This window comes from Sphaeramia orbicularis, chromosome 10, assembly GCF_902148855.1.
Source record: "Sphaeramia orbicularis chromosome 10, fSphaOr1.1, whole genome shotgun sequence".
NCBI classification, from domain to species: domain Eukaryota; kingdom Metazoa; phylum Chordata; class Actinopteri; order Kurtiformes; family Apogonidae; genus Sphaeramia; species Sphaeramia orbicularis.
In genome coordinates, this window is record NC_043966.1 from 23,135,873 (window position 1) to 23,163,207 (window position 27,335).

At 37.8% G+C, this 27,335-nt stretch overlaps 1 protein-coding gene across 5 annotated transcripts; it reads right to left on the reverse strand.

Annotated features, from left to right (window-relative positions):
- Window positions 1-268: 268 nt before the first annotated feature.
- arhgef6 (Rac/Cdc42 guanine nucleotide exchange factor (GEF) 6) lies at window positions 269-27,192 on the reverse strand. Of its 5 annotated transcripts, none has more exons than XM_030145549.1 (22): window positions 26,800-27,191; window positions 25,623-25,706; window positions 23,217-23,301; window positions 20,372-20,493; window positions 19,265-19,469; window positions 18,823-18,872; window positions 18,187-18,281; window positions 17,632-17,727; window positions 17,240-17,362; window positions 16,148-16,286; window positions 15,980-16,039; window positions 13,788-13,934; window positions 12,589-12,675; window positions 12,000-12,081; window positions 11,103-11,218; window positions 10,740-10,919; window positions 8,916-8,936; window positions 5,642-5,738; window positions 3,985-4,094; window positions 3,789-3,916; window positions 3,452-3,506; window positions 269-1,783 (listed from the first exon to the last, which is right to left on the reverse strand). In XM_030145549.1, the coding sequence occupies exons 1-22, from the start codon at window positions 26,962-26,964 to the stop codon at window positions 1,661-1,663; spliced, it is 2,370 nt and encodes a 789-aa protein (XP_030001409.1). In that variant the 5' UTR covers window positions 26,965-27,191; the 3' UTR covers window positions 269-1,660. The 5 variants fall into 5 exon arrangements, with proteins under 5 accessions (XP_030001409.1, XP_030001411.1, XP_030001413.1 ...); XM_030145551.1 differs by having other exon boundaries at window positions 3,789-3,888; window positions 4,008-4,094; window positions 26,800-27,190; XM_030145553.1 differs by lacking the exon at window positions 26,800-27,191 and adding an exon at window positions 25,828-25,846.
- Window positions 27,193-27,335: the final 143 nt, after the last annotated feature.

Sequence of the window (27,335 nt, forward strand, 5' to 3'; positions counted from 1 at the left end):
TGACATCATTTTTATTATTATTATTATTATTATTATTATTATTGTAATTATTATTGCCGTTTCTCCAAATCCAGAAACCATGCTGGGATTCAATCAGCTGTCGTTCAGTAAAGCAGTCATTTATTGCAGTTCTATAGCATCCACCGCTGCCCTGCCCTGCCGTGCAGCTAGAACAGAGAACAGTGTTGACAGTGCACATGCTCAACCTCATGAGGAAATGTACCGCGTGGGTCCTTGAGGCTGCATGTAAATAAAACACACAGTACGCTTTTTTTTCGACCCAGTATAGACCCATTAAACTCAGACTACTCTCTTTGAAATACTACAACAAACAACTTGTGACATTCTCAGTATAAATCATGCAATTAGCCCAAATCTTTAACATTAAAGTTTATGGACCGCTTCAGGCACTTTATTAGTTGTTACACCCAGAAATAAATCTCTCTGCACATTCCCCTCAGTCTGACTCCAGCAGCTCTGCAGTTCAAACTGTAGAGGCTACATGAAAAACCTCTATTATTAACTTCAGTCCTTCTCTTCCTTGGCAAATTTCTCTTCTGCCCTAAAATATCAGCGTAGTTTTGTAGAATTTCAGACAGATGTAAAGGCAGCAAACTATATTAATAAGGCTAACATCACAATTAAATGCTTATATGAACAATAAATAAAGAATATAAAAAAATCTAAATAAAGCAAGCTCAATGTGTTAAAATGAAACTTGAATTTATTTAAGTAAGAATAGGGGACATATCTTTGTATTTTTCGCACTCTGTATAATAAATGATATATAGTTAAGCCTTATTTTCTTTAATTTGCGGCTGTATCCCTGATAGCTTTGGACTAAATATCTAAATATCTTGATTATCACATTTCTGATGCAGAATTCATACTGTAGAAACACTGTACATTCATGCAGTTTTTAAATAAGGAATCAGAGGCTGCACTAAGAACCAGCTGAAATTAACAGCAAACCTGTTTAATACCTACAAAAACAGCCTGGTGTGAATGTCTCAAATGTTACAAAAATGTCAATCAGACATGCTTATGAAAGCTCAATAAATTTTCCCGCTGGGGGGCCCCTTGACTAATAAAGAATGACAATGTCAAAATAAAGAAAAGAGGAAAAATCATTCCCCTTTGTAAGAGAAGTGCATGCAAGAGAACACCTATTGGATTTGATGGCTTCGTACTCCTTTTCTATTTCCAAATGAAGCGTAAGAAGCAGCAGAGAACGTGTTTTGTTCTTTTTCTTTTTTGTCCAAAATTGTTCTGTTTTGCTGAGGAGTGTTCACAGTGCCAGACGCCGAGAGGCAAATATGTTTTAAACATCCTATTTTATCAGTCTCGCTGAGCTGTGCCGCTTCCCGGTGAAGCGCATTTGTCTACGGAGGCTGGATCAGGAAGACAGATCAGATTTTATCGGAACGTCACATTAAGTTCCAGCACTCAGAGCAAAGAGGAAACTCCAGGCATCGTCGTCAGAGAGAGAGAAAGTCCAACTCTGTTAACGTGTGATTGAAATATGGAGGCGCGACATAGACCGATACACAAACACTCATACACACCTGACCCTTACCTAGACAAACAGGCTAACACATGTGCCCACACACACACACACACACACAACCACACAAGGGTAAAGATGGTTGTACAGGTGCGATCAGTGGCTGCTGTCATCCCACGCACAATCATTCTTCTGCTTGGCCAGTTTTCTGACCACTCTCTCCAACTCTTTGCGAGACTTCTGCTCCTCTTCCAGAAACTGTTTCATCCACTTATTCTCCTGTGAAAGAAAAAGACAGTGATGATATTCAGTGTGTTGACACTGTTCCTGATTATCCCTTTAACCCCTGAGATATTATTTCAGGTAAACGTGCTGCTGTGAATTGTCATCAGTGTCATAAAAGCTGCTGTGAGTATGTGTTTGTGCTCCTTTTCTTCAGTGGTTTTGCTTTACTGTGTGTTTTAGGGTCAAAACAGGGTGGAATAACAGAAAAAGAAAGAGAAGAATTGAAGTTTGACAGGTTTTGATAAAATAAGGCACTCAGAATGCACATCAATAAGAGATTTGGGATCTTGAACATGAACTGTGAAATGAAATACACTGAACAACAACTAGTATTTGAACTTAGTCCCAGAAGGTTATGTTTTGGGGTTCTTTTTTTCTAAATAAATCAAACTGCTTTTGGCTCCTGGTTGAACTCCAAAACGCGGTTACACGGACAAAACTTGGTAAAAACACAATAAAAAAAAATGAAGGAAAATCAAGACAACAATGCAAACATTAAAAACAAAAAAACACAAGGAAAACAGTGGATAAAAAAAAGCCCAAACTGTTTTGCTCTGTGTTTTGCCCCCCATTCCACAGGTGGTGGGGGGTACACTGAGCATGCTCAGATATCTATGGAAAGATCACGATCTATTCTATCAGCACATTTTGAAATTTTTCCAATTGAGCAAATGGTTGAAACTTTACAACTATTTAAAATAAATCATACATTTAGAATGCTCACAACAGACGTCAGGGGTTAAAGGGTTAAACAAGCTCAAATCTACACTGAAGGGTATGACAACTTTGAGCTATACAAACAAAACTTAATAAAACCTCAGCAAAAAGAAACCACAATGGTCATATTGCTGGTAGATAGATGGTTAAATATATCATTTGACTTACTACAGGTGAGGTTATATGGGGAAGTACACAGTGTAAAACCTACAGTAGATATGCCCTCAGGTTGTTGAAGCAGAAGCTAAATAATATATTGCTGAGGAGGAGACGGCAGCAAAACATATTAAGCCACCGTAGAAAATGGTGTATATGGAATATTTTCACTCCTTCACCATGCTGTCAGATGGCCATTTCCCATAAGACACTGAGGCAATTACACCACTTCTTTAAGGTCACCAGACACCCTTGAATAAAGACAGTAATTTTACCTCACATGCACTCAACTGATACTCCTATTTTTGGACAGTTCAATGAGCCCAAAGTACACAGCAGGTGGTATCCCTGTGTGGTTGTATAAAAACAGGGGTGTGCTGACTGATACCTTATGTAGGTAATACTACTGGGTCACTATAATCACAACAGTTTCTAACAGCGATAAAAAAAAAAAATCTTGACAATTAATTAGGTAACCTAAAACAAAAGCTGAAACTGCTGAAAGTTAATAAGTTAATTTTGAGTGTTATTAAAAACGAGATAGCTGTTGACTGAATGTCTAAGGCAAAAATATAAGTGATTCTAGATATAAGTTTTGTTTTTTGAGCTCTTGTTGTCAGCCACTATTGAAGCCAATTTGTAAAACTTCCAGTTGGTAGGATAAACTGTCCAAACGGATACATCAGCCAACATCGACAAGGGATAAGTGCAGTACAACCTCACTTTTCACAAAAAATCTCAACTGATCCCCTGTTCTTCTTAATACATACTAATAAAATTTGCTATTACCTTTTTCAGTTCGTGAACCTCATCCTTTAAAGCATATACAGCGTCAACCAGGCTCCTTACAGGAAAAAACAGACATTAGAAGACAACACAATGTTTATTTTACTTATTAAAATGCTTCCTGTTGCAGCAGGTAAAAGCAGGATTTGCAATCACACTGGATGGGAAGGTTATAGCAGCAATCAACTCAAGGTCGTGTTATTGAAGGTGCCTGTTACATGCATCAAGGCGACACAGGATCAATATTATATTTCAACATCTGATTACAAATGAATACAGGACCTAAATACAAATAATGACAAATCCCTGTTTTCTATTTACAAAGTAATTATGCCCTTACTTTTCCTCAATGACTGTCTGCCCGTTACTCTTCATTTCCTCCACAATTATCTTCTCCTCCTCTGGTAAAAGCACCTGAGGGACGCACTCTTTCCGCACAGCTGCGTATACAAACAAATTAATAACAATCTACCACTTATGGATTCATGAGCTGTTAAAGATGAATGTGCAATTGAAGATGGGATTAGATCAACAACCTTCTTATCGTGCAAGCTTTTACCTGTGGTCGTCTGGTGCAGGCTCGCTCCGGTGCAGTACGCCTCAATTACCCGCAATATCTGGGCGTCTTCCTCCAAAGCAGCTGTGCCTGATGAGTATCATCAATATCAAAAATAAGAGGTTTATTTTTACAGAAAAGCATCATGTGATTTTACACACATTCCTGGATTTCATTGATGGCAGGCTCTGAATACAATCATCAACAACAGATAACAATAAAAGTACACATTACATTGCATGTACAGGGTTAAATCCTATAACATCCTATCTGTATATCTATATTTTACATCCAATGAAATCCCACACTTCACAATTTACTTTCAATACCAAAACAAAACTTGAAATAACTGTACTGTTGAGGTGTTTAACCCATAAAAAACCTAGTGCTACTTTTGTGGCAGTTCCAAAAAGGATTTTTTCTCATTTTTTTAAAAAATCTTTCATAAGTGATTTATCTCCATTTATTCTAATATTATACTCTGTACTTTGCATTTTTCAGTGAAAATCACATATTTTCCTATATTTAACTCATTGATCATGTAGATGTTCATAAAAGCTCAGATTGAAAGTTGAGTATTATAATATCAAAAATAGGGCCAAGGGTCCTGTAGTCCAACGGCACATTTAAAGACATTAATTGACATTCGTTTAATCTTCCAAGGTCACTCAAGGTCAAAGGTCATGGCACCAAACAAAAGCCCATATGTGACTTCCTATCTATTGCCAATAGTAATTATATCAATATCTTCAACCGTTTTGAAGTTATAGTATAGTAATTTGTCCCATTATAAACCAATGGGGATTTTTTAAATTTCAGAAATTCATAAAAAAATCAAAAATCTATATTTCTCCATTTAAAAAAAAAAAAAAAAAACCTTGGTGCTATTAATTTCAATTGATTCTGGCTGACAGTTTTGGAGAAGAAGTTTGTAGAAATCTGGACATAAGATGAGCTTGGGTTTGACCTTTCAAGGTCACTCAAGGTCAAAGGTCATAGCACCAAATGAAAGCCCATATGTGACTTCTTTTCTATTTCCAATAGTAATTATATCAATACCTTAAACTGTTTTCAAGTTACAGCACTTTGAAATATGTCCCATTTTAAACCAATAGGGATTTTTAAAATTTCAAAAATTCATAAAAAATTCAAAAATCAGTATTTCTCAATTCTCAAATGGACGGATGACAACTGATACCAATAGTCCATTGGACCTTTGGGCTGTTGGTTTATGTTTAGTTAATGACAAATTTTACTGAAGAAGTCACTGTTTCTTCAGTTTTCTCAGTTTTTAGTCCAAGTGTCTCCATCCACCTTCATTTATCAAAATAAGCAGGTTTTATGGGTGAGTAAACATTGTAGAAGATGACAGTGTTTCCACGTTCACTGTGGAGCCTCTGAATGGCCAAATGGGTCATATCTGATGAGTATGAAAAAATGACAAACTGCATTTTACACCAATTATTTACATGCACTGATAGGATTAGTGGATCAACAGGTATTAAACATTTTAGATCAGTCGATGGTTTTGGTAGCTGGTGGATGTTTTGGGTCTTCATGGGTTAAAGTGGCATATATCAGGCTACATTTTAGTTTTGCCATAAAATATTTAGTTTCATTACAGTAAAAAATCCTACTTTTTCTTGTCTGAACTTCGTCATCAGAAGGCTTTCTCTCTTTCTTCCTGTTGCCTGGCAGGAACTTCTTCATAGGTCTCGGGCTCTTGCTGGAGTCCTGGAGGAATGTGACAATATTTCAGTTTGTCTTTCTTTGCACTTACTGCTTCAACACACCTGCAAAGCCAAAGCTCCAAACCAAACAGTATGCAAGCTTGCAGGGGACGCAGATCCTTTATAAACAAACAACAAAGAACAAAAAATCCAAAAGAGAGCAAGCATGTGGTGTTATCTGTGACCAAACTGGCCAGGTGATCTCTGTGCTGTATTCTGCCCAGTCTGTACAGAAATGAAAAGGACATTTAACAGAAAAAACACAGATGAGGAGAAAAATCTTTTCTATTTTAAATCTCTATGTGTATGACGGTGTTTACAAACTGAGGAGGAACGATGTTCTAACATTTTTACACTAGAAAACCGCAGAAATGTGGTTTTGTAGTGTAAATGTGATGACTTTTTCTTTTCTGCAACAAAATGTGTATTTCCTCTCCGGAGGACACAAAAACCAAAGGTGTGATGAATAATTAACATACCAAAAAGCACTGTTAAGTCAGTGATGTGACTTTACCAGTACAGACGATGCTGCCCAGTTGTGACTATAACTACTTTCTATAGCGTCACATTCTCTTTGCTTTAAGTGGAAACTAGGTAGTAATCCCATTTCTGCGGCATCATGAAACATTACAACTGTCTGCTAAAGGTCACGTCTACAGGTACTTTTCGTTGTCTCACACATTTTCCTAGGAATCAGGAGGTATACCTGACTGAATCTTTTCTTGTTCAACCTTTTAAAAGAAGTGTTCTGGGCTTCAGTTTCATGCAGGTGCACAATTTAAAAAAAAAAAAAAAAAAGCACAGCGTGAATCACTTTTTTCTGAAGTGTATTGAGGTTTGATATTTTTGAGACTCACTGCAGTGGAACACCAAGGGGACAGGCAGCTACAGCACTGTGGACACTGAGCACCACTCCAATATTCTGGTACCGAACAACCATGCTTTGAATATCATCAAAAGTCCTATTCACAGTGCTGTCATGTTCACTGACATTATCCCTTTTTACAGCTGTATAATTGATTTCAGTTGCCACTTGAGAGCAGCGGATCTTCACAAGAAGCTTATTGAAATAAACATTTTACCACTACAACACATGCGTAAATATAAAGCAAACACAAAATACCAGCCACACCATTTGTAGTGTGTTACTGAAATGATCTGGTAAATGAATCATCCAGACCACAGAGATGCAAAGTGTAAAAATTTACACTATTTACACATGACATCACCTTAATATCAAATATTATCTCCAACAGCACATACGGCCAGGCTGTTGTTTATTCATTCTTGTAAATTATTTCCTTCTTAGTCAGGGGTGTCAAACTCAGATTAGTTCAGGGGTCACATTCAGCCCAGTATGATGTGAAGTGGGCCGGACCAGTAAAATAAGAGCAGTGAAAAAAGTAAAATTACATTAGAAAAATGCTTACATCTGCAAGGTTTCATTAGAAATGTGAACATGAACAATTTGAAATGTCTTTTTAACAATTTTCACAATGCATTACAACTTAGAGATCACAATGGATCTACAAATACACAACATTTATCAACAGGTAGAATATTGTTAAAATTACACTTACTTATCTCAAGACATTTCAGGTTGTTTATATTTGTTCAGATTATTCAAATTTTTTAGGAAAGGATGGTTTCTAAATGGGTGCTTCTATAAAACCTCGTTCATTTCGGTATCTAGTACTTTGCCAGCTTTTTAGACCCAATAACAAAAGAGAAATTCAGACATATTTCCACCCAGGATGTACCTAATGATGAACTCATATAAATGCAAAAAAAATTATACTCTTGCTCTGAGCCATCCCAAAATTAATGAATTTTTAATAAAATAATGGGGCCAAAAATAGGACCAAAATTGGGACATGAAAAGCTACCTAGGTGTCAGTGCATTTGATCTGGAACACATGGCTGTAACTGGTCTTATATACTGTTATAAATAAAGACACTGTGTTAAATTTGATGATCCTAGTGGTTTTTCTAATCCACACATGTGGGTTTTTCATGAATTGGCAGTCTCATTCCAGGTTTCGTGTGTAACTCATCATGTCCACTGGCGTTACATGTGGAACCTGCCCAATAAATATAAATCATGAGTGATTTTGTAACAGCGATCATTTTTGTGAAACACTCTGCCTTACATATTGTCTTCAATTCCCAAAATGTACCTGTGAGAGAATTAAAAAATATTCCAAAAAACAGTGGTGTGTAATTTTTGTGTCCTTATTACCATGTTACATGCAGATTTTTGTATAAAAATAATTTAAAAATATAAAAATGTGTTTTATTTGAAAAATAGTTTCTCTTTTATCTCAGTAAATATTCATTTTAAAAATAGACCCAAAGTGCTTCCAAACTTGCTTCTTAACATTAGTCTACATCTTGTTTGAATTTTTAGCCCCCATGTCCTGTTTTTAGGGACCAGTTTCAAAGAAACACCCAATTGTACATTTTCATATAATTTTATGCTTTTATACCAAGACAAAAATTTTGAGTTGTCATTATTTATAGGTTATTATGATAGTATTTTACAGAACTATTGCACTTGAGCTCAAATTGGTCTGTATGTGGAACCTGAACTAAAATGATTTTGACATCCTTGATTGTTAACATCTTCAATGTCATTTTTGCATTTTACAAATTCATCCCATGGGCCAGATTGGACCTCTTGGCAGGCTGGTTTTGGCCCGCTGGCGGTATGTTTGACACCTGTACTCTTAGTACAAACTGAAGAATGTCTAGCTAAAATTGACACTATACTGTACAAACACCAGATATGATGAGTCCTTAATAACTTAACTGATTAAATATTTCAAAGGTTTGCTCATCACTTTACACTGAGGGGCACAACATATCCTGATTTGGCAGTGCAAGATTTAGAAAATATGTCTTAGTATCTACTCAAAATTGTTACAGCCATATCTTTTTTAAACGATACCGCTTCATGGTGTGAGAACTTTACTATGTACAGATTTTTTTTTTTTAAAAAGAGCAGAGACACTGGGCCACAGAAAACAGGAAATCAACAGATAACGAGGTAGGACTGAAGCAAAAAGAAGCATGCCAGCTCAACACAGGAGCAAACACACATAAAGGCAACCCCTATGCCGCCCACCCATCCCTCATCCTTAACCACAAACACAGACAGAAACTGACAAAGATCTAACCTTACCTTCATGATATAAGACATCCTCTACAGAAGGCAGGATGGAGAAAGAGAGAAAAAGGGGAAATGTGCATGAAAATACGATGAGAGAAAGATGTGAAAGAGAGTTAATGGTAAACATTTTTCATCCCGTCCTTCACCTACTCATTGTTTATACAGAATAGAGTGATTAATTTAATAAAATCAGAAAAGTATGTGGAGAAATGAGGAAACTGGCAGAGAGAAGACTTTGCATGCAATCTCTGAAAAACACCCAGATAACACCAAGCTGGCTTTCTGCTACCCTAACAGTGGACACAGAATGCTGTTCATGTGCAGTATTCAGCATTCAAAAAACACTTTCATATAGTATTTGTTGTCAAAGGGCCTAAACTCACGCTGGCTACAGGCTATAAAGTATAACACATGTAGCTAATCTCTGCTGTGGGAGTTCTTGAGTATTGAAACTTACTTAAGTGCTGACTGTTAACTATTCGTAAGCTCTCCTCCTACATGGACCGCAGCGTGACTGACACCATACTCAAAGCTCTTAACCGCTGCCACCTTCAGTGTCCTGCAATGCCTGTCACACTTGCGGAAGCTGACGTTACAAGCATAAACCTAAAATATAAACATGCAGCGACTGTGACCTGCCATATTTCACCCAATACTGGATTAAGTGTTTTATTGCTACTGCTCAGTTCTGTTACATAAAGTAGGCTGCCATGGAGAGTTGTTAATCTAGGTGACCCAGGCATTGTGCAAACCACAAATCTCAATGGTTTTTCATGTTGTCATCAACACAAATAAGGGGCAAACAGAGCCTGGGACCACACACAGCCTGTTTCACATGCAATAGTTTAGAGAAGACATCAATTTATAATGATTCCATACCTGATACTGATGAATGTGCAGTACTATGCTAAAGTATTAGGCCAAATTCATGTGTTAGTTTAGTAAACCTCACATGTGCTTTTCTCAGTTTCTGTATTAAGTTACAATCTGGATATATAGAAAGTATGTACAACATTAAAAACAAAACTTTCAGCAAAAAACAGCTTCTATAAATGAAAGTGGTAGGATTTACTGTAACCTCCATTTGCATTTGATGTCTTTAACACTTTTATTTCAGACATTATGAGATTTATTTTACACCAGGTTTCATTTAACACGTCAGCCGTTTCTTACTGTTTGGGCTGCTTCTTGTCATGGGGTCAGGGATCACTCTAAACAGTGACATTAACCTTTAGAGTCGATTTAGTTAAGATTTTTTGTGTCTTCTAAGGCTGTGCACATATTTCCTGTATTTTCTTGTTGCATGTGAAGAAAAGAGAATGAGAAATAAATATGTATGTTCATTTCAATCCTGCAAAAACGACAGAGCTAAAGGTGGCCTAAGACATTTGCACAGTACTGTACATGTTGATTCATTACATAATTATTACAAACAAAATATAAAGTATATTTACATACAATTACAGCTATTGTTATGAAGTGCCATAAAACATAAAAAAGTGGATAAAAAAATAGATTACTAAAAGGTTAAAAGAGCAGAGCATCCATACTAGATTGGGCTAGTTGACCCCATCTATTCTACCTTAAGTACATTTATCATTTACATTGTTCTCCCAAATATGTCTAACATGAGCTGAGTTATGGAATAAAGTTCTGTGAATAAAACTCAACACTGATCATTTAAGCAGACTGAAAATGAGGGCGGATGGGGATTTTTAGAAGAAGGTGGGCTTCTGGTGGCTTATGACAAACAATGATCTGAATCTGCATGGCTTTGTGTAAAAGGTGCACAGCAGGATCGAGTGGGTTTGTTAGTTAAGCTCCAAAACCTCCTACCTCCTTATACCCCAGTGCAGCGGAGGGTTTCAGGGGAGGGGCGGGCCGCAGACAGCTCAGGGACCAGGGTTTACTGATCTTTGGCGGTTCCAGGGGCCCGCGACTAACAGCACTAAGGCTGCCCAGGTGAGACAAGTGAGTGGGGGTCCCGACCATGCTCTGCGACTTGCCCTCTACGGTCTAAAAGTAAAAAAAAAAAAAAAATTAGATACACAGCTGTATGAGAATCAGCCGTTCAGAGAAACATGAGTCTGCTTGCTAACTCCTTTTTTCACACCTCTACATGCACCGCACACTTCTGGTATTGTTTTGACTTTACTCTGCCTTCGCACGTTAAGTAAAAAGTGGATGTGTTTCTGTGACCTTTAAGATTGTTCCCGCAGGACTGCCACCTTTGGTAAAAGGCTGAAGGTGCTCCAGCCACTCCTGTAGTTCTAGGGCACTACTGCAGAACACTGTAATGCGATCAATCATACTTCCTGTTCAAGAAAAACACATGCAAATATGTCATTAAAATAACCAATCTACATAATGCATTTATAAATAGCATCAATAATGTTGAATCTACACGAGATGAGGAAATCTGACCTATATCTTTTTTTAATATTATTAGCAGGGGTAAAAAAAGCCATAACTTGAAAATAAATGTGCGAGAATGCCCCAACACATATGGACTGGACACATGTTGTGAATGAAATTTTTGACATGGAAAGTCTGACCTTCTCATTAAGATTCACTACTGACAAATGTAAAAATTATTGGGAAAAATGGAATGTGTGTTAATCAAAGAAATCCTTGAACCTGCATAATCTTGTACTTACATATGCTTATTTTGAATTTTTTTTTTGCCTAATTTGTCCTGAACCTGTCTGTATTTTACTTGTCTAAAGGGTGAACCTAGATGCTCTAACTGCAAATATTTCTTTCTGCAAATATTGGATTTATGATACTTCTGATTTTGGGAAATAAATCCATTTACTATTTCTTACTGTAGATACCAAGGGATTGACAAATTTAAAATAAATGGCATTTTAATTCTATGCATGCAGCACAGTAGGCTGCAGACATCAGCATGAATATTTTACCAGGAGATGAGCCGTATTATCTACTAGTGGAAATCTACTAGTTTTAATAAGTTCTCATAGTACTGTCATGCAAATTTGCTCTGAGATTTCTGTTCAGGGCTAGGATCCTTAAATTAAGTTATGAATATTAGTGGTGTATCTGTAGATTTGGGTTTTTTTTTTTTGTTTTTTTTACCTGTGATGTCAAAGGCATAGTGGACACTGTCTGCCTCCTCTGCATGTCTGGTCACAGTTGTACCTGTCAGTGACAGTCTTCCCTAAATGCAAAAAGGAAAGCGGAAATAAGATTATATCGTACACACTGTTATTATTTGAAATTGATAAAAAAAAAAAAAAACAAGATATGATGCAAGTGTTTGGTTAAGAATGTACTGTATGTAATACATATATATATATATATATATATATATATATATATATATATATATATATATATCAAGCTGACATTAGAAGTGACCGACTTGATTGTACCTATACAAATAAAACAATGATAGGAATTACATATTTACAAACTTAATCACATAAATTATTCCACTACTCACTTCTAGTCATGTCATAAACCCAATGCAATGGAGAAGACAGTAATTTTAAAAACTAATGTTGCTGCTGGAAATTACTCATGTATTTTCTTTTAATACTGTGAGTCAACAAATTAATTATAATAGCATTGGGGCCACAGACATTACTATAAACCCTGATGAAATAAAGGCATTTGATTTGGGTCAACCAACATTTCAATTAGTGACACAGGGGTTTCTACTTGCCTGATAAATAAAACCACTCATCCGGGGACTGGCGGACAGCATTACTAACACGTTTGGGAAAAGCATTAGGTAGCGCTCCTCTTTGTCCTGTGAAAGAGGAAGAAACTTTCATCAGTAGTATTCTTGCATCAAAGCGTTTCTATTTTGCATATTCATATTCAGCAAAAGATTATCTGGTTATTAATTTTTTCCACCTCTCATGACAAGAAGGTGGATGTGACTGAATCAGTCCATTATGCTGCTTTTCAAAAACAAAAAGCCTGCTAGGTTATGTCCCACCTACTGATTCAAAACCAGTGTTAGAGCTGCATTTGAGCTCAGCAAGAAAGCAACAACTAAGTATTAGTTTAACAACATTAATCACGGACATGGAAAATAGATGAAGTGGCAAGGGAGTTGAGTTGCGAAACAAATATGGTGACTGATATGGTTGGAAAGTGGTTGGGTGTGATTAAAAAGGAGAGGGATCCAAATGTCTTTCTTGGGCTCATTTCCAACCACAGATTCAAAGTCGACCCCTACAAAGAAACCACACACAAAAAGAGGATATGTTTTTTTGTCCGATGGTGACCTACATTAGATTCACATATGATACTTGTGGTGGATACTGAAAAAAAATAGTGTTGCAACAAAGAGGCCACATTTCGCAAAGAGACGAGAACCACTTGACAAATGGCTGAATTTACCATAACAATTTTGATCACTGCCCTTTACGTGTAACTGTGAGACTTCACATCCCGTCATACAAATAGTGAGCACTTTAGCTTGATGCTGACAGGCACAAATGGTGATGTTTCACTTCCTGTTTGCTTACCCTCATCAACCAAGCCTAAAATCTCCAAGTATTTTTCAAAATTAAACAGAGGTTAATTTATTTTAGAGACACAAAAAAAACACAAATAAATGATTTTTATAGAGTTTTCAGTGCATCCTTAAGTACATTTTGTGCTCACGAATGAAATAAATAATGTAATGGTTTTCTTCTTCAATACTTCCCTATTCTCTTTGACTGAATAGAACATGAGGACTTAAATCTACAGCTTGTACTAAGACAGCTAAATCCTAGCAATTAGAGAAAGAAATGACAATTGATTTTAGCTCTCTCATCACTTTGGACGACATCCCTTTTTCTGACTTACTGATCTGCTAAATCCAATAACAATCTATTATCTTAGCTGTCTTCTAAGCACATGTCGTACCTCGCTGGCCCCATTTTTCACATGGACCTGGGACATGTAGGCCACATGACCCAGACTTTTTATGCTGTCCCCCTCCCAGCCTCGGACTGGTTCTGACAAGATCTGGAGCTCCAGGTTCTTACGCTTTCGCAGGTCCTGGCATTGCATCTAAAAACACAAGCACAAAAATCAATTAATGGGAACCAAAACTGATTTAGCCTGGTGGACTTTTGAATTGTTTAAAGTTTTAAAGACATTTAATACCATCTTAAATATTTCAACAAATGTAACACTAACTTTTATTAAATTGTTACTTGCTTAATTGTTAATGTGAGGTCTGTAATATCAGTGTTTTGATACTGATTATCATGATATGGTTTTTAGAAACTCTAGTATACTTACAATACTTTTTAAAGTTTGGACATCTTTTTGATTTCTGTTTACTGCATGAATTAGCTTTTTCGGTCAGAAATAGCTTGCAACATATGTAAATGTTTTCAGGTGCTATACAGGGGATCTCCCACTGGAGACAAGAAAAATGACAATGCAATGAGCATTAGACTCAAAGAGCTTCTGTAAATGGAGCACTGCAAAGATGTAACATTTCTTAAGCACCAACCCACCCAACCACATAATCAGTATACACAAAGAAAACTTGCAAATGAAAATAGTGAAACAGTTTCTTTTTCCTGCTTTCCTCTGCTAAACCCTGCTAAAAACGACGTGTGTGTGAGTCACCTCATCTATTCTTAGTAGGAACCAGGAGCTGTACCGAGGAAACTGTGTCTAAGAGTAATCCTACTTCAGGTATAATGTGGTTGTTGGTCTATAATCCAACTAAGATGGCATTTCAGTTCACACCCACTGTAGGAACATTCTCAACAAATGTAAAGCAGAAAAAGTTTTTGGTACATTTTCCCATCTTGCTGGAGTTGCATTTGATAACAGAACACTAACATTAGATACCTCCTAAATAGTCAATTAAAATTAACAATCTCAAAAAAGATTAAATTACTGATCAGAGCTCAATGTTGATTTTTTCCCCCTACTCTTTATTACTTATTTATTTACCTTTTTTTTTTTTTTTTTTTTTTTTAAATCATTAGCCATCGTTGAGAGCCTGTGCTTCTTATGGAACTTCAGGATGTTATTTAGGACTTGATACATATACATTATAAAAAATGCAGATGTTTTACCCACCAAATGCACAAACTGTGTAATATATTGTCAGAATTTCAGCTACATCCTCCAATGACACCCAAATATTTATTTATTTTTTTATTTTATTTTAACAACTGAAACTGTTAGGGTTCAGCTCATAAGTGCTTTAACCCACTGACACTGATACGGCATAGTCCATATACAATTCTTCACACATACACTCCTGATCAAAATTTTAAGACCAGTTGAAAAATGCAAAAATTTACATTTTGTACTGTTGGATCTTGAGAAGGTTCTAAGTAGTAGTAGGTTCAACTGGTCTCAAAATTTTGATCAGGAGGGTATGTGAAAGAAGGATGACAGATTACTCCTTTGCTTCTTCCATTATCAGTTTCAAGAACATGTTTAACTGTTTCCACCAGTCTGATTTCACTTGCCACAGACAATTCTTATTGTTGAGCTCAGCAGTTTTCAGCAGTTATCCGTAAATAAGTCATTGATGACTACTTGTTTCTTTTTTCTTGAGCTGAGGGACAAATGAATTAACTTAGGGTTCAATTATGTTAATCTGAATCTAAATTTAACCTTAACAGATTTACCATCCAATAATTAACAAGTGACTTGGCAAGCTTAGAGGTTGTTTGACTAAGGATTGCTCAGTGATTATAAAATGAGGAACTCTAAACCCTGTCTGGGAACAAAATGCATCTGCCTGGCGGATCAGTCTGGCACTGCTCCCATTCAAACTGATTTCCACAGAGCTGAGATTGAGTAGAGCCAATCACAACCATTTAACTGACATGAGGTGGGTCAGATGTGGTTTGACAGAGTGATATCCGCAGTCTGTCCAGCATTGGCTTTTGTCTGTGCCCATAGGTCATCAAAAGACATTTTGGTCTGAGTCTGGTGATACCTCCTCTTGGAAATCAAAATGAACTGATATAGCCAAGACTAATTCTCATTTAAGAATTAGTCTGCCCATGTAAGGCTTGTTAAACATTCACAAAGCTGAAGCAGTTTGAGAGTCAGGATGCAGATCCCACACATCTTACCACTAGGTTCTTAAAAGCTGCTGTTGCCTTTAAAATGTCAGTATAGTCTGGATGGGCCTCCTGTAAGAAAAAATAAGGAAGGGGGAGGTCAGATATTAAAAGTTTCATTTAATTTCATTTGGATTTGTATTGCTTCTTGACATTAGTTGTCATTATATCCTACAATACCTCCACATGTCTCTCCAGCTCCTGCAGCAGGGTGGGGTACTTGTCCAACCTCATGAAGGGTTTACTAAGGCTGGTGGTCAGTGTGAGGATCCCTGGAGCATTGGCTCCCTGGCTCTCCATGAACTTGTCTAGTTCCTCACTATTATTGACATACAAATATATGTTGTTATGCACAAGTAATGGTATTGAACTGCTGAGGTAATTAACATGCCATAGTATCAACTGCTAGATAAACTGCAGGGTAGAAAGCAGTTATGAAGTAAAATCAACAGTTTGAGAAAATACTTGAGGCCTTCATGTTGAATTGACATTTCACAATTTTTTGCACATGTTCTCTGAAGGATATCCTTTGTAGGTTACTACAGACACGAGGTGTGCAAAATGACACCATTCATGATTTTCCATCATCAAAAACTTCAATCACAGTATTCTGTAGCAGCACAGAGTGGCACAAACACATGAACAACTGGAAATGCAAATGTGCTTACTGTGGAGAAGCAGCTTGCATGCATATCACCCAAACCACAGTGTATATATCCTGTCAACAGTCAACTTCCTGCATGTATTTTAACTCAATTTGCAGCTCACAGTGTGATCTCAACAAGCCACTTCTACAGAACAAACAATAATAACTTAGACTGTCTGTAGAAATGTAGTATTATAGCAATACTACTTTTGTATAGTAACTTTAGGATTACAGAGAGATAACCACTGAGATACAATCTGAATACATTTCCCTGTGAGTACAATGAAGATGCTTTGAGGCACAGACAAGTTCTATTAACTTTCATTTACAGATGGAAGTCTGACATCTTGTGGCAAAAGATGTACAACTCATCAGCAGCAAAAAAGCATGTTATGAAAAGTCTTTAACTAGTACAGACAATAATGTATTTTAATTAAGTCATCTTACAAACTTGGAATAATCCCTGTAGAGTTGACCTAAAAATTAAAATACGTAATAGAAATCTTTAAATGCAACCTAACACAGTTCTCCTGCGAAAGCAGGGTTCTAAATGTACACTGTTAATCTCATTTATCAAGAACAGCTGTGATGTTACAGGTTGTTACTGTCTAAGTGCAGAAGCTAACCTGTGGTCAGTGAGGATGCAGACTGCTGAAGGGTGACTGGAGCAGTAAGCCAGGTACAGAGTCTTAATCTGACACATCAGGTTCGAATAGCAACCCGCCACACGCTGCTGGCACTCTGGAACCCTGGGAATTCAGATTCAGACAGAAATAATGTCAGACAGAGGATGAAGGTGAAATGACGAATGAAGAAGGCATACAGAAATAGAGAGAGAACAATGTATAACATATAATTATGATTCTCTGAATCATTACCAATTAACTTCTAAATCAGTACAATGCTGTTATTCATGGTATGCATTAACTCTGAACAGTACATTGTGGTCCAAACATTGGTCTCCTGCAAGTTACTACACTTCTATATATCAAACTACAAAATAGCTAGCCTGACTTACTTGGTACATTCCTCTAAAGCCACACACAAACCCTGCTGGAAGGTAAGGATTTCTTCCAGGTTTCCACAAAGGGTGGCGCTGTCTGTGCTGCTGAGCCTGAACAGGAAAACATTTATCAATTCATTTGTAAGCACAGAATATAAGGACTTTGACGCTATATGCACAAAGAACATCAACAGCAGCACTACCACATTAAATATACAAAGGAGAGTCAAAAAGTTCTCAGACAAATGTTATAATTTCAAAATATGCTGTGCACAGCCCGAGAAATTCTACAAAGAAGGAATCTACCTCTGGAAACAGATTGCAAAAGTGTTTAGACTCTAATTGAGCTCATGTAGAAAAAGAATTTTGTTCCTTTAATAAATAGACATTTTCTTAAATTTGTCTGAGAACGTTTTGACTCTCCTTCGTATCATGCAGCTTAAGTATATTGAACACTTTTGCTTGAAGACAATGTAAAAATTCAACAATCTTGTTATGATATACTATCCAAAAACATTTTGTGTGATTTGAAAATTCATAGCCATCTGGCCTCCTTGTCTTTGCTCTTACTTATCGCTGGCTTGCAGAGGTCGTAGGTAACAACTCAGTACTGTTTGTAATTCTTTGACAAACTCCCGCTCATGTTCCAAGATGTCCTGTACCACCTGCAAATGCAGCACAATCAGCAGAATATGTTATGTTTATGTTGTCAGATTACACAGAACCTTCAGAAGTTACGTTTTGGAATAACAGTGGTTTACCAGGATAATTACAGGATGACTGTGTGTTATTTGTACGTTAGTTATTTCACAATACATCATTACTCCTGGTTATTTTTAGATGACTTAACCAGTGACAAAGTTTTGTGTGAGTACAGAGTGACTGAGTATTAAACGCAGTTATTTATATTAAGTCAAGACATTCAGCATAAACTTTAATTCATAATTTAACATACATTCATTATCTCATTTAAGACCATTAAACAGTTAATAAAATGCCATTCAGTTCATCTAGTTTGCTTGTTTCTTCTGATGCTTGTGTGATAATCAAGGTTTCAGTTACATGCAAACCTATGTTTTGACAAAATTCACAATATAACATACGATGAAGTGGCAAAATAATTTTATGTGCTACTGTGTTGCATAACATATTCAAGTGAAAGGAAATGGGTACTATTTTCATATGTGCTGCAGAATTTCCACTCACCACACTGTAGTAGTTCTTGGTCAGAGTTCCTTTAGGGGACAATGGTTTCTCTGTCAAAGATACATGAAAGTATTGGTGGTACAAAAATTGTACTCATATGGGTAATATTTACACAGAAGATTCCGATTGCACCATCTAGTTTTGTAAAAGTTTCAAATCAGCATCAATTAATATTCCAGACAGATTAGAGAGATATTAAAAGTAAAGAGTTAAAGACAGTTTTTACATTTTGTAGGTTAGATTAAAATTTACTGTCATTGCACAAAGTAAAAATACAAAGCTGGTGTGGGGCAGTTTACATCTAAGCAGAAGTACATAAGAATAACAAAATAATTCAATGAACTACAACTTCGTGAAGCAATAACATTATAAAAGGCAATTTCTGTACCATGACCACTTCAGTAACTCTAAGAAGGGTCTTTTATTCTGCAGCCCAACTCACCACAGGGTTTGACCTCGCGGACATAGTTACTGGGGAACCAGCCTGTTCTGCCATTAAGCGTGCCCTCCCACCAGCCTCCCTCTTCCTGCCGTGTCACAAGGATCACTTCGCCTTTGCTGAATGACAGCTCATCCTCATTGTTTTGCTTGAAGTTGAAACGGGCCTTCACCATCAGTTGCCCACCTCCACCGTTTTCAGACATTTCCTGTGAGGTGGGTTATCAGTGAGGGTGAGAACACAAACACAAACCACAAAGGAAACTAGTGACAACAGAAGTTGTGTTACATGGAGTAGACACTTAACTAGGATATTGCTACCCTCTACTGGTATGCAACATGTGCATGCATGTTGCAGACCGGGTTCACAGGTGCTATCCAAGCACTGAAATTATACTGAAGGTTATCTTATCATTTGTGATATTGGTATGATTATTGTGATAATTACTGTTAATGTTTTATCACAGAGATATGTGCAAATATTTGCATGTCAAGTGCAATGACAAAAATATTCAATAAATCTTTGAACAGCCTGTCTTGCACATTTATTTTTCACAACCTCTGAAAAAAACATTTGTCCTTTTTTTGATATGAATATTTTGTCCTACTAAAATGCATTGGCAGTTCTCTTGGGTAGAACGACCACTATGTTATGACTAAATATATGAAACAAATGTGTAATCTGTTGATATTTTCAAGCATGAGGGAGTGTAAAAAACTGAGAAACAGATAATAGCATAACGTGCTGCGCACTTTTAATACCCCTCAGCCCAAATATAGTATAAGATTCTGTTGAAAGTTACTGCCTTATAATTCAATTAGATTGTCTTTGTGTAAAACTTATTACATACATACTTGAAAGTACTCAGATAGTTATAACTGCACAAGGCCATTTAACCTTGAAAAAGTAGGTCAAGGTCACATATTGCCAGTAGGCTTCTGCTCCATACCAAGACATATCCACAGTATAAATTTGGTGCAGATATCTAAATGCATTCTTCAGATAATGCAATTATGTCATTGAATGGACAGAAAGACGGACAGACGACAAAACAATTACAATGCCCCTCGGCCGAGGGGTAAAAAGGAATATATGGAGAAGATCCCTTACCACTGATTTGGATTGTCTACGCAGAGAGCCTTTGGATTTGGCAGAGGACAGAGTGTGTGAGGACGTCGACTGGCTAGGAGTGGGTGCACTGGACTGTGGACATGACCTCTCAGCAGCACAGTCTATGGATACACACAAAAAATATGGAGCCTCTGTTACTTCTGGAACAGAGTGGTGGATGAACTTAAAAACTGCCTTGTTCTCATCCAGTGAAAGTCACAACTTCACCTCCCAAACAAACAACCACGTACAAACCACAACATTTAACCCAGGTGCACATACCTTTGAGCATCACAATTTGATGGTAATTCATGTAAGTATGGCCCATTGCTCTGCACAGCCCCAAGACAGGGAACCAACGTGCGCACTCATGGAATACACATTTACAATGCCTAACAGAATCATCTGATTTAACTAAAACTGGCACATGGCTCTGAAACAAGATCAAGCAGCAGCAAAAAGTAAGGGGATGTATTTTTTCAATATTTATGTTTAAGTGCAGTTCAGTAGTGTCTTAAGGTGAAAAAAAATTGGATTTATCTTACTGACATCCAGCCCTCTACAGTGTCATCACTGAGCCACTGCCGCAGAGAAAGAATGATTTAGGGTCAGTAGCTGCCAGCTGTCCTGCAGTGTGAGTGCAGCCCTTGAGCTTCACTGACAGAGGTATCAATTTTGTTGCCAGTACTCACTTGAAGAATGACACATGGCTGCACTGCAATCTCTTACAGTCTAACAAGCAGAGGCATACTCAGTCACTACAGACTCCCTATAAAGTGCTAAATGGATACAAGCCAGGTCTGCTGTCCACTCATTATGTAAATTACAGAAGGCTCAAAGATGTAATGAGAGCACGATTAGTCTCACTGACCTCTAAGTTATACTCAACAGGAAATTCATGGATGCCAAAGTTCATGAAAATCACAAATACTTCTCATACCAGCAGTAAATTGCAAATGCTGTATCAAATTTTCTGCAATTGTGTTTCAATTGGAAGACTCGACATCTCTATTTGTGCCCATATGCCGAGACTTCAGGGTGCATCACATTGAGGCTCAACCAATATCATAAGGGTACACAGCGGGCAGGTGGACAGTCGGTGTATAATGCAGAGGGCTCTTGTGGATTCTGCCCGCCACTCCCCATACACATACAGAGAAGCCCAACAAGCCCTTCTGTCAGCTACACCCTGTGGATCATACTCTCATTTTTATAGGGCATGTTCAAAAACTGTGCCCCTGACAAGCATACATGCTGTGCAGTCTTTAGCAGAGATGCATAAAGTGGGATCACTGAAATGCATACATACATGGAGACCTAAAGGAATTACAAAGGTGTCTCCTGTTTGATAATATCAGTTATATCACATGACTAATATGCTCATGGTGATCTGTGTGCAAATAATTGCAAATGCGTATCTAATTGTCTTTTTCTGTTCATTTTATGCCAGCATTACGGTAGATGCTTATCCATAGTTCACAACTAATGATGAAAAACTTATCAGCAATGACACTGGAATAGATAAAAGGAAATTATCTGCGCCTTTTAGGATTTATGAACAAATTTTGCACAGGACAACTTAAATAGACAGATGAAGAAAGAAAGAATTATTTACTGAAAATGACACTGGATACAAAAAAATCCTGCCATTTAAAATAATCAACTCTCAAATAGAAGAGAATGAAAATAGTGGTGAAATATTGCATCCAGTTGATTTCATGCAAGCAAATAGAGATGAGTATCACAATTATGCAAAATAATTGCAGTAAATTGTGATAAGCGTAGGGATAATTACTGTTCTCTCATTTATTGATAAAAAAAATCCACATTATTCTTCTAGCTTTTGAAATATGAGGTCTACTAATCGAGCGAATGATGTAGTTATTGACTGATTCACTACTAAATGATAAAACATTACGCTCCATCCTCACATTGACAGAGTATAGCTACATTACAGTAATGTCGTAAATTCTCAAATAATTCAAGCATTATGCGACTGTTGTCAAGCATTCTGTGACATGCAGAGGTTGCAATTTGGTTTAAAAATGCTGACTGCGTAATTCCAAGGCTGCTGAATTTCTCTCTGGAAGCTGAAAACTGAAGGGAGACCGGCATAACCTCTTCAATGCCCCTAAACAAGGACTCTCGAGCAAAGCAATTAGCCCCAAACTGCTCTAGGGCTGCTGCAATGCGAACCATTTTATGCCGTCCTTATTGAAGACTTGCACTTGAGTAAGGAGTAAGTGTGTGTCTAAAAGGACATGCTAATATTCAGTCACTTTATGTTATGCATTTCATGGTGAAGCTTTAAAATCAGTGTTCTAGCATATAAAACAACCAAATGAATAGAATATGCAGGATGTATCAGGCTATGGATGCACATGAGTAAATATGGCACCCAGCATGATGCAAACACACACTGCCATGCCAGCTGCTTGCAAATAACAAACCCAGTCAGGACTGAAAATGGCTGCATGTTCAAAGTCTGTGAAAAATAACATACCATCCTGAACACCCCAAAGCACAGAGCATCTCTACTAACAATTTTGTGTACTGTGTAACTAAACTTGTCTAATGGAGAGTTAACGCCAAGTGACAACGAAGTCACACACACTAAAACATGCTATGTGTTATGCAATTTCATTGTGACATTTATTTTTTCCTTTCTATTACATTTTCATGTCTGTTTTTTTTTGAAACAACATACTAGACTACTTCAATATAAACTGAATATAAGCCAGCATCACTATATTGATTCTGTACTTTCAAAAAGGACAAAATATTATCAAGCTCTTCTCAACAAAAAAGACTCTGGAGGTACTGAAAGAGACTGCAAAACTCTTACCTTGTGTGGCAAAGTTGACTGCCAGCAAGGTGGCCAGGACTTTGCCAAAATTCTCCCCAGTGTATAACCACTCGGGTTCAAACCCCTGGATGGAAAAGAAACAGCTGTTAGAAACAAAAGTCCCAGTATCATGTTTTCATATAACCTGAAAGACGTCACATGCGGAAGATGAATGAGCCAAAATTAGAACTATTTCTACTGATTACACAGATCTGAGTAGTATAGCTTACTAAGTGCGTACACACACACAAAACATCCTCCACGCTCCACCACAAACAATAGAAAGACACACACAAAGGAACACACTTAGGGATTTGAATAAGCCTATAACAAGACAGAGATCAAAACTGACATGTTGAGCATGACCCATATTTTGAGACTTAGTGGTTTGTAATAAAAAAGACAGTGCAAGACTCATTTGCAATTCACTGTGCACTTGCGCACATAGATGTGTTCACTCTCTCTCTCACACACACACACACACACACACACACACACACACACACACACACACACACAGTTATACTGCTAGCCTGCTCTGTCTCAGACCGCTATCTTCTTTCTTTCGGTGGATAAGGTTTCACATTTTAAATAAAACATCTTAAATATAGAGTTTGAGTAGTACAGGTTTGGCCATGAGTTGTATACGACCTCATTCAGAGTTTAAGCAGGTGTGACTGTTACATCTCAAGGTATAACATCAGCCTTAAGGTACAAAGGAATTTCAGAGGCTATTCGGATTTGTTGTATTAAATTTAAAGTATTCAAAATACAACATCAACACTTAGTTGAAGAGAAAGGCATGGGCCAAGGACAAACCCATTGTATTCCACAGCAGATGTAGAAAAAGGAGTCGATCCTATATTTTTACATCATTTTTTCAAACATATTCTGGTCAAACTAATTCTTGTGAGACAGGGAGATTCACTATGGGGCTTTGGCAGAGCTATGCATTCTACCAAGTATAAATCATAGTCTTAAGTCAGACACTGACTTCAGTCAGTTATTACTTACTGTCTCCATATTGAAATCAAGATCATGGTACAGGGTCGGTGGCTTCTACATCATACGATTAAAACTGTTTACTCTTAATACCTGTGTACTATACACAATCAAAACAAAAACTTAACTCATAAAGATCACAACACAGCAGAAAATCACAGGCTTTAAGCAGTTAATGGCACTTCCCCATTCTGTAACGCAGGGCAGAAGTGAAAGCTGTATGACTGCTCTCTTTGTGCAGTGCAGTCATAGGACAAACAGGCACTATTTGCTGTGGAAAATAAGGGAGAAAACTTCGCTAACTATGATCACATCACTGACCAAAGGATGGGCAGGGCTGGTTGTAGTGCCATAGGCATCCCTTGGCTGATGCATTTGACAGTAGCTCTCCAAAAACTCCGGCCCACTGGCTGGCTGCAAAAGGTCTAATTATGGGCTGTAGCAGGATTGTGGATAAAAGCAAAGGGGACCTCCCAGACATAACAAGCCAGCTGGGCAGAACTACTGAACCACTTGACTTTGCAGCGTGCCAGGCTTGCTGACTCAATTAGCTGTTTAAAGAAACCAAGTGATGTGATTCAAGACCAGAAAAATGTATTTATAAACCTGGAGGAGAAATTACTGTCCAGTGTGGCCATTGCAAACTGAGTGGTATAGAAAGAGGGTAAACTCCCAACATCTGCAATTCATTTGCCCCTGTCTAATATTAGGACATGTTTAAAACAATACAAGCCTGCAGCATATGCCTAGGGGTAGGGCTGAATGAGAGACACAAAAAAAGCATAGAGATTATTTTAAAACATACTCCAATTGTCAATTTGAGCCACGATTTAAGTGGGAACTGATTTTTATATTCTGAATTGTATGATCTCTGTAGTAGCACAATGCTTCTGTTATAATATAACTTTGCAACACATTTTATTTTCATATTCATAAAATTGCAGCTTTTGGATTCAGATAGTGCACATTGCTGATATTTTTTATTCATTTCAGCCCTACCTATGGGTGGATTTCAATAAGCAGCAAGAAGCAAAAAACTATGTCATTATGGTGTGTGAGAGAAAGGGAATAAAACAAGGAAGTAAACACTGCTGAAAACTAAGTTGAGGCCACTTGAAAACAGACACACTAGTCATGGAGGCCAACAGTTCCCTTTCTGTGTTCATGTGAGTGACTGACAGCATGTCTGTTTATGTAGGGTTAAGCTCACTCCACATGGAGGTGTGTGGAAGACATGCCAGCAGGGTAAGCAGATCACAACACAAGAGTGTGTGTGTTAAGTCCTGTCTGTTGAACTGCAGTGGGCTAAGTAAAGAAGATAATAGCAAAGAAAGGTCAGAGGATGTCAAAAATATCGCACGGTTTGTAGATGAAACTTGACGGATAGATAGAGGGGCAACTTACCTCTACTTTCAAGGACGAGCATCCTTTTAAAAACTCTCGGATGTTGGAAATGCAGTCGGCTTCAGTTCTCGGGTCCTGGCAATACTGAACACACACACACACGAAATAAATATATAAACACACAGCTCGGCTTAGTGTGCCAGAAAGACATCTGACACAAGCTCTACTCAAACCCTCCGTCCGACACTACCGCCATGACACTTACACAAACACAAGCGAATAAAGTACGACTGTTGTGATAGTGTTAAGTGGAGTAACCTGCAGTTTACAAAATAACTGTGGATTCTTCCTGCGTCTCCTTCATGCATACATAACCATTAACACCACCGAAAAGTCAAAGTAGCCGCATTTAAGCTAGCTCCACTTCCGCTCACTTTTACAGCTTTCAAAATAAAGTCGACGTCAACAGTTGCGTCGTGACGTACCAACGACTGTCACGCGCAGGTAAACTTTCAATTGAAGACGCCGTCACAGCTAAGACGTAATAGCAGCTAACTAGTCGTAAAATTAATCAAATCAAGTTTAAAAGAGAGAAGTCTCTATTTCCGGTTTTATTGTAGCCGTTTCCCGCTACGTTGACCCAACATGATGCCGTTTTTCAAAGGGGAGGTCGCACCGGGAAGAGCCGAGGCTTTCAGGAGGAAGTGACGAACAGCCTTTGCAACTGTTATTTATCATTATCAACTTTGTCATCTCAACAACTAAGCATGTGTCAGTCACACTAATGATGTTTATCGCAGCAAAAAGTTATATTGAGGCCTACGGTGCTGTTAAAGCCACAGGCCGGGCTCTGTTCCCGGGGCCTGTGGTCGGTTGTTTTAGATCCACTGTTGCGGCTGAATGTGTCCTGTTTTGGTGGGTGTTCACACCGACTCACTCATGTCAAGAATGCGGAACATTTCACATCGCTTCACAGGAAACCACATTTTTTGAAATCACATCCATGAAATAGCTCCAAATGCAGCTTTAAGTCGTTGCACTGGCGATCATGTAAAAGAAAACGAGCTGTTGTTTCAAACTTTACGGTTCGTGTACTGTGAAACCGAAGGCCCTGCCGCTGCTCCGGGAACAACTTCTAGTCCGTATCGTTTTCATCAAACCCCTCCCTTCCCTTCAGCCAGGGCCGTCGATCATTCTTCCATTTGTTGACTTAAGTTAACTTGAATCAACGACTCACCTTGGGAGTGAATCCAGGTATGAGCCTCTCGGTGAGCTTGCAGAGGACGACCCCATCCTTCAGCGATGTTTTCAGAAACTCCTCCGGGTCCGCTATGTTCTTTTTAGGCGAGCTCAGCACTCCTAATGATATCAACCACGTTACAGTCTGCTCCTCTGGATTCATAGCTCCCTTAAAATGATCATTGGCTATGCACGCATTATTAACAAAAACATAAAAGTGGCGGCCTGTTCCGTATCAATATGCAACTCACATCCGCACTTCTGCTAGAAGTTAAAAAAAGAGGCGGTGGGGGAAGGACGACGCTGATACTACACACAAACTGATGATCACCCCTACTGGCAATTAGGCACCTCAACAATGGCAGACTGCTGGCTCTTTCTTGCCAGGTCCTCTGATATTACATTACACTTTTAGCACACCAGGTCACAAAAAAACCCCCCACAAGGAAATAACATCAGCATATTTCGCAAGATAGAAATTGCCACCTACTTTAGGAAACACAGGATATCAGTGGGTCTGACTAGTAGCCTGCA